The sequence below is a fragment of the Nomascus leucogenys genome, chromosome 5 (assembly GCF_006542625.1).
Source record: "Nomascus leucogenys isolate Asia chromosome 5, Asia_NLE_v1, whole genome shotgun sequence".
Lineage (NCBI taxonomy): Eukaryota > Metazoa > Chordata > Mammalia > Primates > Hylobatidae > Nomascus > Nomascus leucogenys.
Window position 1 is genome coordinate 5,995,379 of NC_044385.1, and position 13,382 is coordinate 6,008,760.

At 42.5% G+C, this 13,382-nt stretch overlaps 1 protein-coding gene across 3 annotated transcripts in view; it reads left to right on the forward strand.

Moving 5' to 3' along the window:
• The window catches only part of PLD5 (phospholipase D family member 5), a 367,552-nt gene that overhangs the window by 223,173 nt on the left and 130,997 nt on the right, over positions 1 to 13,382 (forward strand). For all 3 annotated transcript variants that reach the window (XM_030812606.1, XM_003267323.3, XM_030812607.1), the window contains one exon: positions 524 to 651. In XM_030812606.1, coding sequence (XP_030668466.1) covers positions 524 to 651 — 128 coding nt within the window. The remainder of the gene's footprint in view (positions 1 to 523; positions 652 to 13,382) is intronic.

Below are 13,382 nucleotides of genomic sequence, written 5' to 3' on the forward strand. Positions count from 1 at the left end.
GAATGAAGAAGTAAAGTCAAGTGAAAGGGTCACAGGATGAAAAATGTATAGAAAGCATAATGAGGCCAGTGTCTTATTGAGGAGAGCTGTGATACTGCACAAGAATGATCCTTATATTGATTGCAAACTGTATTAAAATTAGTCAGAAAAGAAAACTGCATATGATGTACCTATCTCACCGTCCAGATGGTAAGTGGTGGAGCCAGGATTTCAGTGCAGATCTGAGTTGAGAAGCCGTGGTCTTGTCACTATATACAAAACCTCCTCTGCCATATGCATAGGAAAAGGCATTTCCCCCGGCTTTTTCTTTTCTTTTTTTTTTTTTGTTTTTTTAGTTTTCTTTGTTTTAGGGAACAAAATAATACCTTGGGGACCTTCTCTCCACCAAACTAACATAAATATTTAGCTTTCCTAAATGTCAATTGGGACAAATAGTGAACATGAGTATTTCTGCTGGTAAGTGACTGACAGCCCGGGCAGGGCCTTGATGCAGAGGCTGACCAGACTCTCCTTGAACTCCTAGGGGCTGAGGTGACGTACATGAACATGACCGCTTACAACAAAGGCCGGCTGCAGTCCTCCTTCTGGATCGTGGACAAACAGCACGTGTATATCGGCAGTGCAGGTTTGGACTGGCAATCCCTGGGACAGGTAATCTTTCTATGTTATGTAAACTCAGTGTTCTGTCACCCTCGAAGCTACCACCTTCATAAAGCACGCTACTGCAGATAAGGATAGTAAAACCTACAGCTTTTGTTATTCTTAACTGTGTAGTTTTAAGAGGCTCATCTTCCTTTTATGTGAAAGGATAAACCTTTCCTTGTCAGGATCGTCTTACAAAAAAAGTAAAAACTGTTATTGCTTCAATGCTTTTGTAATTCATAGGCTGCTCCCAGATTCCTGAGAGCAGATTGCTATGTCATTTACATTACCCAGACCTATATTTTCAGGATGATATTGCATCATCTATGAGACGGAGGGAAACACACAAATTCAGTAGAGAGTAATATGTCTTAGGAGTAATCATTTGAGTTATTTCTCTAATCTCAAGATGAAGATGCTATCTTTCTCTTAACAAATGATTAACTTCAAATATGTGGAAAATACATTTTCACACACTCAGGATTTTTATGCATTTATTTGTGTCAGAGGCCATCCACAGAGGATTACAAAATCACCATCTTTCCATTAGTCATCCAGTGGCAGGAGGTTCCTAGTCATTGGATACTCAGGAAGACTAGCCAACCTTCTCAGAACATCTTTCTAAATCGACACTCCAACACTGTCTCCTCCTCTTCGTCTCCACACCCACACACAGATATTGTCTCCTCCCCGGCCCATTATTTCCCCACAGCTCTCAAAATTTGGGATCACGCTATTCTACTTAATCTTCTATCTTAAATTAGTGTTCCTTTCTATTATGCTCAACTATGTGGAATTTTTCTTGGTCTACCTCAGTGTGACATAAAGCATTGCTTGGCAGGACCTATGCATTAGAACAGATTTTAATTTACCAAAGTTGAGGCTAACAATTACATGAAGAATTATACATTTTCCAAGAGTTAAACCTATGTTATCAGCTTTATAGTTTGTGAGGTTTTCCAGTGAAATCAATGATTATTGTTATCAATTATTATCTTATATCTACGGTAAGTGGAAGAAATAATTAACAACAATAACAGTTTCAATGAATTGAGGCTTTCTCTATGCTGGGCACTTTTCTAAGCATGTGAAGAGTATAACCTCATTCCATTTTCACAGTAACTCTTTCTTGGAAATACGACTCATAACTTTATCTTGCAAAGGAAGAAGCTGAGACATAGGTAAGTAACTTACCCAAGGACACCTTTTAGGAAGCGGCAAAGCCGGAACTCAAACCCAAGCCATATACTCTAAACCCGTCACTCTTATTTCACTGATCTTTTAAAATTAGGAAACATTTAGGAAAAAATTATTTTCTTTCATTATCTTTCTGGGGTGCTAAGTTACAGATTTTCTCTCTCACCCTTTTCTTTAACAAAATCTAACAACACAATTCATCAAGAAACTTTTTACTCACTGGAATCTTTCCAATTGCAAATCCTCAATGATGTGGTGGTCATAGGATGCCAACTACTCTTGCTCAATACTTGAGCTCTGCAAACTCACTAATCTCTGGGTTGAACTAGGAAAACTAGGAAGTCAGTATGTGTTTGCTTCTATAGACATACATCAAAGATATTTCATCTTTAGTTCCAGACCATTGCAATAAAGCAAGTCACACAAATTTCTTTGGATTCCCAGTGCATATAAAAGTTACCTTTACACTGTACTGTAGTCTAAGTGTGCAATAGCACTATGTAAAAAAAATGTGCTTACCTTAATTTAAGAATACTTTATTGCTAGAAACAATCATCTGAGCCTTCAGATGTAGATGTAAGATTTTTGCTGGTGGAGGGTTTTGCCTGATGGCTGCTGACTGATCAGGGTGGTGATTGCCAAAGGCTAGGGTGGCTATGGCAATCTCTTAAAATAAGACAACAGTGGAGTTGGCCACATCAATTGACTTCCTTTCATGAAAGATGTCTCTGTAGCACATGGTGCCATTTGAAAGCATTTTATCCGCAATAAAACTTCTTTCAAAATTGCAGTCAATCCTCTCAATCCCTTCCACTGCTTTATCAACTAAGTTTATGTAATATTCTAAATCCTTTTTATTTCAACAGTGTTCACAGCATATTCACTAGGAATAGATTTCATCTCAACCACTTTCCCTTGCTCATTCATAAGAAGCAACTCCTCATACGTTCAAGTTTTATCCTGAGATTGCAGCAATTCAGGCACATCTTTAGGCTCCACTTCTAATTCTAGTTCTCTTGTTATTTCCATCACATCTGCAGTGACTTCCTGCACTGAAGTATTAAACCCCTCAGAGTCATCCATGAGGGTTAGGATCTACTCCTTCCAAACTCCCATTAATGTTGATATGTTAACCTTCTCCCAGGAATCGCAAATGTTCTCTTTTTGAGATGGAGTTTTGGAGTTTTGCTCTTGTCACCCAGGCTAGAGTGCAGTGGCAGCTCACTGCAACCTCCACCTCCCAGGTTCAAGTGATTCTCCTGCCTCAGCCTCCCAAGTAGCTGGGATTACAGGCATGTACCACCACGCCCAGCTAATTTTTGTATTTTTTAGTAGAGATGGGGTTTCACCATGTTGGCCAGGCTGGTCTCAAACTCCTGACTTTAGGTGATTCACCCACCTCGGCCTCCCAAAGTGCTGGGATTACAAGCGTGAGCCACCGCGCCCAGCTGAAAAATGTTCTTAGTGGTACATAGAATGGTGAAGCCTTCCCAGAAGATTTTCAATTTAATTTGTCCAGATCTGTCAGAGGATAGATGGTAGCTATATAGCCTTCCCAAAGACTTGAAAGTAGAAATTACTCCTTGATCCCTGGGCTGCAGAATGAATGTTGTGTTATCAGGCATGTAGACAACATTCGTCTCCTTGCCCATCTTCATCAGAGCTATTGGGTGACCAGGTACATTGTCAATGAGCAGTAATATTTTGAAAGGAATCTTTCTTTCTGAGCAGTAGGTCTCAACAGCAGGCTTAAAATATTCAGTAAGCCATGCTGTATTCAGCAGTACTATCATCCCAGCTTCGTTCCATTTATAGAGCACAGGCAGAGTTGATTTAGCATAATTCTTAAGGGTCCCACAATTTTTATGATGGTAGATGTGTATTGGCTCCAACTTAAAATCACCAGCTGCATCAGCATCTAACAGAGTCAGCATGTCCTATAAAACTTTGAAGCTAAGCATTGAATTCTCTCCTTTCTAGCTATGAAAGTGTGTGGGGGTCTGACCCACAGACCTTAACCCAGCGATGGATGAGAGACATACGCTGACACAGATATTTTGCCTGTCAGTTTGGCTGAGGGTCCAGGCCACTCACAGACACCAAGGAAGGTGCTGTAAAGAAGGTGCTGTAGTCCTTGCCCACGCCTATGTCCTGAATGGTATTGCCTAGGTTTTCTTGTAGGATTTTAATGGTTTTAGGTCTAACCTTTAAGTCTTTAATCCATCTTGAATTAATTTTTGTAAAAGGTGTAAGGAAGGGATCCAGTTTCAGCTTTCTACACATGGCTAGCCAGTTTTCCCAGCACCATTTATTAAATAGGGAATCCTTTCCCCATTTCTTGTTTTTGTCAGGTTTGTCAAAGATCAGATAGTTGTAGATATGCGGCATCATTTCTGAGGGCTCTGTTCTGTTCCATTGATCTATATCTCTGTTGTGGTACCAGTACCATGCTGTTTTGGTTACTGTAGCCTTGTAGTATAGTTTGAAGTCAGGTGAGTTCGTGTCCTTTGTAGGGACATGGATGAAACTGGAACACATCATTCTCAGTAAACTATCGCAAGGACAAAAAACCAAACACCGCATGTTCTCACTCATAGGTGGGAATTGAACAATGAGAACTCATGGACACAGGAAGGGGAACATCACATTCCGGGGACTGTTGTGGGGTGGGGGGAGGGGGGAGGGACAGCATTAGGAGATATACCTAATGCTAAATGACGAGTTAATGGGTGCAGGAAATCAACATGGCACATGGATACATATGTAACAAACCTGCACATTGTGCACATGTACCCTAAAACCTAAAGTATAATTAAAAATAAAAATTAAAAAAAAAAAAGAAGGTGCTGTAAAGAGTTGTGGCCCTGAACAGCCAGCAAAGCTCGCATTTATTCAGTATAGATTAAATGACAAAGGTCTTGAGTAAACACCACTAGAGGGTAATTGACATTGCTGATTTCCCAAGTAGAGAGCAATTATGCACCTGAGGTTGATCAAAGGTTGGTCTTAGGACCACATGAGTAAACAAGCTGTTTAGATAAAATACATTCCTTTGTATTTGTGTCCCAAGCTATTAACTCAAGGTAAGGATTAGGCTGCTTTTAGCCATAACCCTATCCTGAAACTTTTGCAAAACCTTCCAGCCTTCCAAGGTTTGTGTCTCTATCCTATAAGTTCATCTTAAAATTTTTCCCACCAGCCTGACTGAACTCCCACATCTCCTGCTTTTCTGTTTTTTGCATTGGGTTCTGTTGACTGAAGCATACAGCTGTGTGCAGCAGCAGGTCTGTCAGGCAAGGCGGTCATTGCTGTTATTCTGACTTGGCATCCTAGAATTAGCAAATAACATAAGACAATCATGAGTATAATTAGCAACATTCTTTTCCAATCAAGGAGTGACCTGCAGCATTACTTGGCACTTCAGTTTGATGTGTGCTGTTACTAAGGAACCCCACTGGGGGTATGTTAACCCCTTCCAGCCAAGCAGTCATGTTGTTAGAAGCTGGGAAGGGAGTGTCTCCCCAGATAACGGGCTGAAAAAAGGCAGATTTAGAAGATAAGCTTAATAGAGTGTAGCAGGTACAGGTAGCAGGTAAAGTGAGAGAATTTAAAAAGATTAATAAAGCATAGTAAGGAACAATTATCTGGAGTGAATGGTGTCTGTGTCCAGAGCAGGATTCGCTCAGTCTTCTGACTTGTCTTCTTCAGCATTCTGTCCAGGGCCTGTGTTGTCCAAGGAAGGTGCGTTGTCTGGGGCTGTGGGTCCTATAGGGCTATTTTCTTCATTTCTGGTACCGGGTTAGGTCCTAGCCATGTCATGCTATGGTTTGATGCGTCGTGCTGGAACCCAAAGAGGACCCGAGGGGGTGTGGAGACAAGCATACTTTCTTCCCCATGTTAATAATTCATTTGGACCACACATTATTACTGTTCACATCTTTCCATAAAACTGCAGGTTTTATGTCTTGAGAGGTTTTAGCAAAGTGCATATCTACAGCTGATTGAAATTTGTCATCTAAATTTTAAAAATTAAGGGTAAGTAAGGCTTGTGCCAATAGTGTTGCAGGGTCTTTACCCATACTCCCCCTTTTTTGTTTTTGAGCATATTTTTAAGAGTGGAATGGGCACGTTTTACTGTGGCTTGTCCTTGGGGGTTATACGGGATGCCTGTGGAATGTTGGATATTCCACGTGTGACAAAATTGTTGGAATTGTGAGTTGGCATAAGCTGGACCTTTATCAATTTTAATTTTTGTGGGCCATCATATAAATGCAAAAGTTAAAAGAAGATGTATAGGCCGGGCACGGTGGCTCACACCTGTAATCCCAGCACTTTGGGAGGCTGAGGTGGGCAGATCACGAGGTCAGGAGATCAAGACCATTCTGGCTAACACAGTGAAACCCCGTCTCTACTAAAAATACTGTCTGCGACCTGAATGGATGACTTTACTAAGTAACTGGATATAGGGAGAGAGTGTTTTAGTCCCGGTATGTGAGCAAAAAAAACCCATTCTAGAAAGTGCAGTGCTGGGGGGGTCATCTGTCCTATTAACCCTCCAGAGGAGTGTTTGGTGGGAAAAATAAATAACTGGATGGAATAATGGGTGTCTATGCAATCTAGTTGCCTCTGAGAGATGGCTTGTTTTATTTCCTTGATTTCCCTTTTTGCTGCAGGGGTTAAATATCTGGGAGAATCCAGGACTGTATTGCCCTTTAAGATAGAAAACAGGTTTTGCAGCTTATAAGTAGGAATGCCTAAAGTGGGGCAGAGCCAGTTGATATTGCCTGGTAATTTCTGATAATTTAAGGTGTCATAATCATTTAAGGTGTGTAAATTGCTAGTATTTAACCTTTTGAGGTCTTAGTGACCAGGAAGTTAGTATGTACCCAAGATATTTCCAAAGAGAGGACATTTGTACTTTTTTGGGTACAATAATCAAACCTTTTAGCTGTATTCTTTACAACAGAGGTACGTACATTTAAAAGCTTTAGTTCCGTTGGGGTTGCTAGTAAAATATCATCCATAAAATGAATAACCTTGCAATCAGGAAATTCTTTTCTACTAGGGAGCAAAGCTTGATTTACGTGATACTGACACACGGTATGACTGTTCAGCATTCCTTGAGGAAGCACTTTCCAGTGAAATTGACAAGCTGGCCATTCATTATTGATAGCTAGTATTGTAAATGCAAATTTTTTTCTGTCCTGTCCTGCTAGGGGAATCATACAAAAACAGTCTTTTAAGTCAATAACAATTATAGGCCAATTGTGAGGAATCACCATGGGGGAAGGGAGCCCCTGCTGAAGGGGTTTCATAGGTTGCAAATTGGCATTAATAGCACGTAAGTCATGCAAAAGTCTCCATTTACCAGACTTTTTGGGAGTGACGAAAATGGGCAAATTCCAAGGACTATTTGATGGTTCTACATGTCCAGCTTTTAACTGCCCTTTATCTAATTCATGGGCCTTCTGTAATTTCCCTTCAGAGGCCACTGTTCTACCCAAATCAGATCTTGAGAGAGCCACGTCAGGGGTAGGAGAGAGGTAACAGTGGCCATTATCAGAAAGAGGTTTTTAAAATTTTTAAATTTTACTCAAATCTTAGCATAGAATTACAATCTGGGATGTCGCTTGTACATAAGGAGCATACGAAATTTTGCCACAGGCCGGAGAGCTGGAGAGCTGAGCAGGCAGGCCCCAGGGCGGCAGCCACTTTGCCCTTGCTTAGGTGCTGTCGCTTTTTGTCTGTGCTGCTTCTTTCTGTACTGCTCCTTCCCCCACCCCGCTGCCTGGCGGCTGCTGCCTGCTGCACAGACCTTCCTGCACCTGCCTCCTGCCCATCCCCAGCAGGCTAGCTTCTGCACGCTGGGCCTGTCTCCTCATTGCGTTGCTGCTGTACAGGTCGAGTTCCTGGGAGCATTTGTTGGCTCCAGGTCTGCAAGCCTCGTGCTGCTGAGACTTTCCTTCTGCCCACTGCTCACTTTGTCGCACAGCTCTGGCCTTTAGTGTTTTTTCGTATTTTTAAATAAGCGTTAAAAGAAATGGGTTTATACATCTGATTGCCTTGTTGATCTTGCATTACTGGGCAGGCGAAGAGCTCTCCTTTTAATGCTGCTTGCTTAAGACAGGGTCTCATCGCCGCAGCATATCCCCTGTCCTTTTTCCTATCTATTGGAGGAGGGGGCTTAGGCAAAACCTCTGTTTCCCCTTTTTTATTTTGGCCTGGTGATATCGGGGCTGAGGGAAGAGGAGGTGGTAAAGCAGGTGATGGTTCTTCCTCCTTCTCCTTTTTAGGCTCTTCTGTGTATAATGGAGCCAGGGCTGCCCTAACTAAGGCCCATAGCGTTAAAGATGATACTGGGACCTTGCCCTTGCATGTGATGCTTAAGATTTCTCCCCACTCGTTCCAGAGCTTTACGTCTAGTGTGCCTTCTTCAGGGAACCATGGGTTTTGGGATACAACAGTTTGCGTTAGGTCCCTTAATTGAGCCTGCCAAACTGACGCTCCAGTAGCTTTAAGCAGCCGTTTCAATACTTCTATATACTGTTTCTGTTGAGCTGATAACTGTTGTCCCATGATGAAACCCTAGCCTGAACAATCCCCTGTGAACTTGGAAATCCTGAGCAGGCACCAATGACTTACTGACTGTGCAGTTCCTTTTTCACCTTCATTTTTGAGGGGTCCATCGTGATCCTTTTGTAGCGTTCCTCACGCAGGGCACCACTTGTGGGGGTCTGTCCTACAGACCTCAGCTGCATGATGGGTGACACTCATACTTAGACACTGATATTCAGTGAAAGAGCAGGCCAGGGGGCGGCCGGCACTAGGAGCCGAAGAGAGTTTTGCAGCCCCTCCAAGCTGGCAATGCTTGCATTTAGTTAGTACAGATTTAATTGACAAGGGCTTTGAGTCAACCCCTGTGGGTAATTAACCTGGCTGCCCCCACCCTGGAGAGGGCCATCCTGCCCACAAATGATCAAAGGTTGGTCTTAGGACCACATGAGTAAACAAGCTATTTAGATAAAATACTTTACATTCCTTTGTATCTGCACCCCAAGCTACTAACGCAAGGTAAGGATTAGGCTGATTTTAGCCATAACCCTATCTTGAAACTTTTGCAAAACCTTCCGGCCTTCCAAGGTTTGTGTGTATATCCTATAACTTCATCTTAAAATTTTTCCCACAAGCCTGACTGAACTCCCACAAAAGTCCTAGATGGAATCTTCTTCTAATAGAAGGTTGTTTTGTCTACATTGAAAACCTGTTGTGTAGTGTGTCCAGCTTCATCAGTGATCCCAGCTAGGTCTCCTGGATAACTACTGCAGCTTCTCTATCATCACTGTCTGCTTCACTTTGCACCTCTATGTTACAGAAGGGTTTCGTACCTTAAACCTCATGAACCAACCTCAGCTAGCTTCCAACTTTTCTTTTGCAGCTTTTTCCCCTCTCTCAGCCTTCACAGAGTATAAGAAGGTAAGAGACTCGCTCTGAGTTAGACTTTGGCTTAAGGGAATATTGTGGTTAGATCTATCCAGACCGCTCAAACTTCCTCATGTCAGCAAGAAGGCTGTTTTGCTTTCTTAACCTTTGCGTATTCACTGGAGCAGCACTTTTAATTTCTTCAAGAACTTTTCCTATGTATTCACAACTCGGCAAACTGTTTGGCTCATCTTGGCTTTCTACATGCCTTTCTCACTGAGGTTCATCATTAAGAGCTTTTGATTTAAACTGAGAGATGTGGTGGGGCATGGTAGCTCATGCCTGTAATCCCAGCACTTTGGGAGGCCCAGGCGGGCAGATCACCTGCGGTCAGGAGTTCGAGACCAGTCTGTCCAACATGGTGAAACCCCATCTCTACTAAAAATACAAAAATTAGCTGGACGTGGTGTTGGGTGCCTGTAATCCCAGCTACTCAGGAGGTTGAGGCAGGAGACTTGCTTGAACCTGGGAGGCAGAGGTTGCAGTGAGCCAAGATTGCACCACTGCAGTCCAGCCTGGGCGATAGAGTGAGACTCCAGCTCAAAGACAAACAACAAACAACCCACAAAACTGAGAGATGTACCACTCTTCCTTTCACTTGAAACTTAGAGGCCAATTGTAGTTTTATCAACTGGCCTGATTTCAATATTGTTGTCTTAGGAAATAGGCGGCCCAAGGAGAGAGAGAGAGACAGGGGAACAGCTGGTCTATGGAGCAGTCAGAACACAGGCAACATTTATGGATTAAGTTCTCCAACTTACGTGGGTACAGTTTGTGCTGTTGCCATAGTAACATCAAAGATAACTGATCACAAATCACCATAACAGATATAGTACTAATGAAAACGTTTGAAATATTGTGAGAATTACCAAAATGTGGCATGGAAACATGAAGTGAGCACATGCTGTTGGACTAATGGAGCCAATAGCCTTGTTTGAGGCAGAGTTGCCACAGACCTTCAATTTGTAAAAAATGCAATAAGGCACAGTGCGCGAACACAAGGTATGCCTGTATATTCCTCACCTCGCGTCAGGTGCTCCCCTAGAATTCCTGGCTGCAGGGAGTCCTGTGGGAAGAAAGAGAACACCACCGCAGGCTTTCCACACAGGGGTCTGGATTTGTGTGTGAAATTCAGGAGCACCTAAAAACACCAGGAAGGAAATGAAAAGTACCGTGCTGACAAAGCAAACAAAAGACTAACCAGCATGTGAAGCCGAAAGAAAAGAGCACAGCGGTCTTCAACCCACAGGGCTCTGGAGGCGGGATGCTGAAATAGGAGAAGCCAGGAAGGAAAATGTGAAAACCATGTTTTTAGAAAAAGTCACGTTTATACGTTTCAAACAAATCCTCTTAAATGAACTATTAGCCTGAAGTTGAAGGTGGGCTTCAATAGGTTCATTGGTCACAAGAATCTGGCATCTCTGGGGAGGACTGATTTTCAAATTGTGCATTTTAGCATAATTAGAACAAACAGGAATAGCCCTATTTAAACTTCATCAGTGTGTATTTTAATCTTGGCCTATCTTTACTGTGAAAGAATTAAAAGGTTTATATGGAAACAGGCCATCTCTTGGGGCACAGGTTGATAGGCTTATATGAAAACAAACCACCTCTTGGGGTACAGGTTGATAGGTTTATATGAAAACAGGCCATCTCTTGGGGTACAGGTTGATAGGTTTAGATGAAAACAGGCCATCCCTTGGGGTACAGGAGCACAGGGGTGGTATGATACTGGTGATCAAATCAGATAGTGACCCTGTAGCTTAGCAACCTCCCCAGACCACCTCCTGTAACTTGGGCAAGGAGAACAAACTGACCAGCCAGCCGAGGATCTGCTTGTTGTCTGGAATCACTGATGCATCTAATCTTGGAACTAGAGATTTTATGAGAGAATAACCAGCATAGTATTTTCCAAGGTGTGTGTTATGAAATGCTAGTTCAGTGAGATCGTTATGGTCATTACCTGAGAAAGGGAGGCTGTGCTGCCTAAGACTGAGACCCTATGGGTTTAATCTAAATGGGTTTCTTCATCATGGGATTTCTCAGAACCTGTGTGTGCTAATGTGCTTTGTGACTCTCTAAGAGGGTGGAGAGTATGCAGCATTCATCAAACCTGGCTGACCATGAAATACTTTTATTATTATTATTATTGTTATTATTATTTTGAGGCGGAGTCTCACTCTGTCACCCAGGCTGGAGTGCAGTGGCACGATCTCGGCTCACTGCAGCCTCTGCCTCCCGGGTTCAAGTGATTCTCCTGCCTCAACCTCCCGAGTAGCTGGGACTACAGGCATGTGCCACCACGCCCAGCTAATTTTTTTTTGTATTTTTAGTACAGACTGGTCTCACCACATTGGCCAGGATGGCCTCAATCTCCTGATCTGGTGATCCACCCACCTCGGCCTCCCAAAGTACTAGGATTACAGGCGTGAGCCACTGCATCCACATATATATATAAAATATATATATAAATAATACATATATATAATACATATACTATATATATATAAATTATACATATATATAAAATACATACATATATAAAACGTCAATGTCCATGAAAGATGGATGAAGAAATTGTCGCATGTCCATATAATTGCAAACTACTTACCAATGAGAAAAGACAAGGTGTTGATGGATGAATCTCAAATAAATTATGTTGAATAGAGTGGGGAAAAAAGAAAGGTATTCTAAGTAGAAGGAACAGAGTGAACAAAGACACAGAGTCAGAAACAAGCATGGGGTGTTGGAAGATCTGTGAGCAACTTCTTGCTGGAGCAAAGCGTCCCAGTTGTAAAGCCTTGGAACATAGAGCTGGAAAAGGCAAGAAGAAGCTTGGGACTGACGCAGATGCCCAGGGTAGGATGTGGAGTCAGTCCTACAGGCCAAGGGGGAACTACCAAAGACCTGCAGTCAGAGCCAGGACCTGACAGCACTGGAACAAAGCTAGACAAAATGCCCAGGTGAGCAGTGGGGAAAGCAGGGAGCAGGCTGATGGCCATGATTAAGGAGGGAGTGGCAGGGCTGAATTATGAGCGTGTGAAGGTTAATTTAATAAGTCAACTTGGCTGGGCTCCGGTGCCCAGTTGTTTGGTCAATCATGAGTCTAGCTGTTGTTGGGGAGGTATTTTCTAGATGTGATTCACATTGAAACCAGTAGATTTTGAGTAAAGTAGGCTCTGCTCCATATTGTGTGTAGGCTTCACCCAATCAATTGAAGCAGAGTTTCCCAAACAAGAGTGGGGTTTCCCAAAGAAGCAGGAATTCTCAAGACTGCAACATATAGAAACCTGCCTGAGTTTCCACCCTGCCTGCTCTGCCCTGCAGATTTTGAACTTGCAGCCCCCACAATCATAGGTGCCAATTCCTTAAGATAAATCTCATAAATCTGTCTTTCTCTGCATGGATTGGCTTATATGCACTTTTTTTCAATAAAAATTACATCAGATATGCCTGCCTCTCCTTCCTTCACCTCTTCTAACTCTGCCATTCCTAAGGCAGGAACGCCAACCCATCCTCTTCCTCCTCCTCCTGACCTTATTCAGTGTGAAGACAATGAAGATGAAGAGTTTTATGATGATGCACTTCCACTTAATGAATAGTTAATATATTTTCCCTTATGATTTTCTTAATAACATTCTCTTTTCTCTAGCTTTCTTTATTGTAAGCTAGAGAAATATCTAATACACAGTACATGCAAAATATGTGTTAATTGACTATTCTGGTCAACAGTAGGCTATTAGTAGTTAAGTTTCTGGGGAGCCCAAAGCTATACGCAGGTTTTTGACTGTATACGGATCAGTGCCTCTAACCCTCACATCGTTCAAGGATCCACTGTACATGTGTATTCATGTCCTGTTGGTTCTGCTTCTCTGGAGAACCCTGACTAATACCGATGATGACTATGAGATCTGGAAGTAACATGACATGGAAAAGACCTGGCAGAGCTGCATCATAGTGACTGATGGGCTGTGAGAACTCAGCCAGAGGGAGTAGGCGGCAGCATTTTCAGCATCTGGAGCTGGGCCAACTGAGAGAAGAGCCATATTGTCAACAGAAACAAA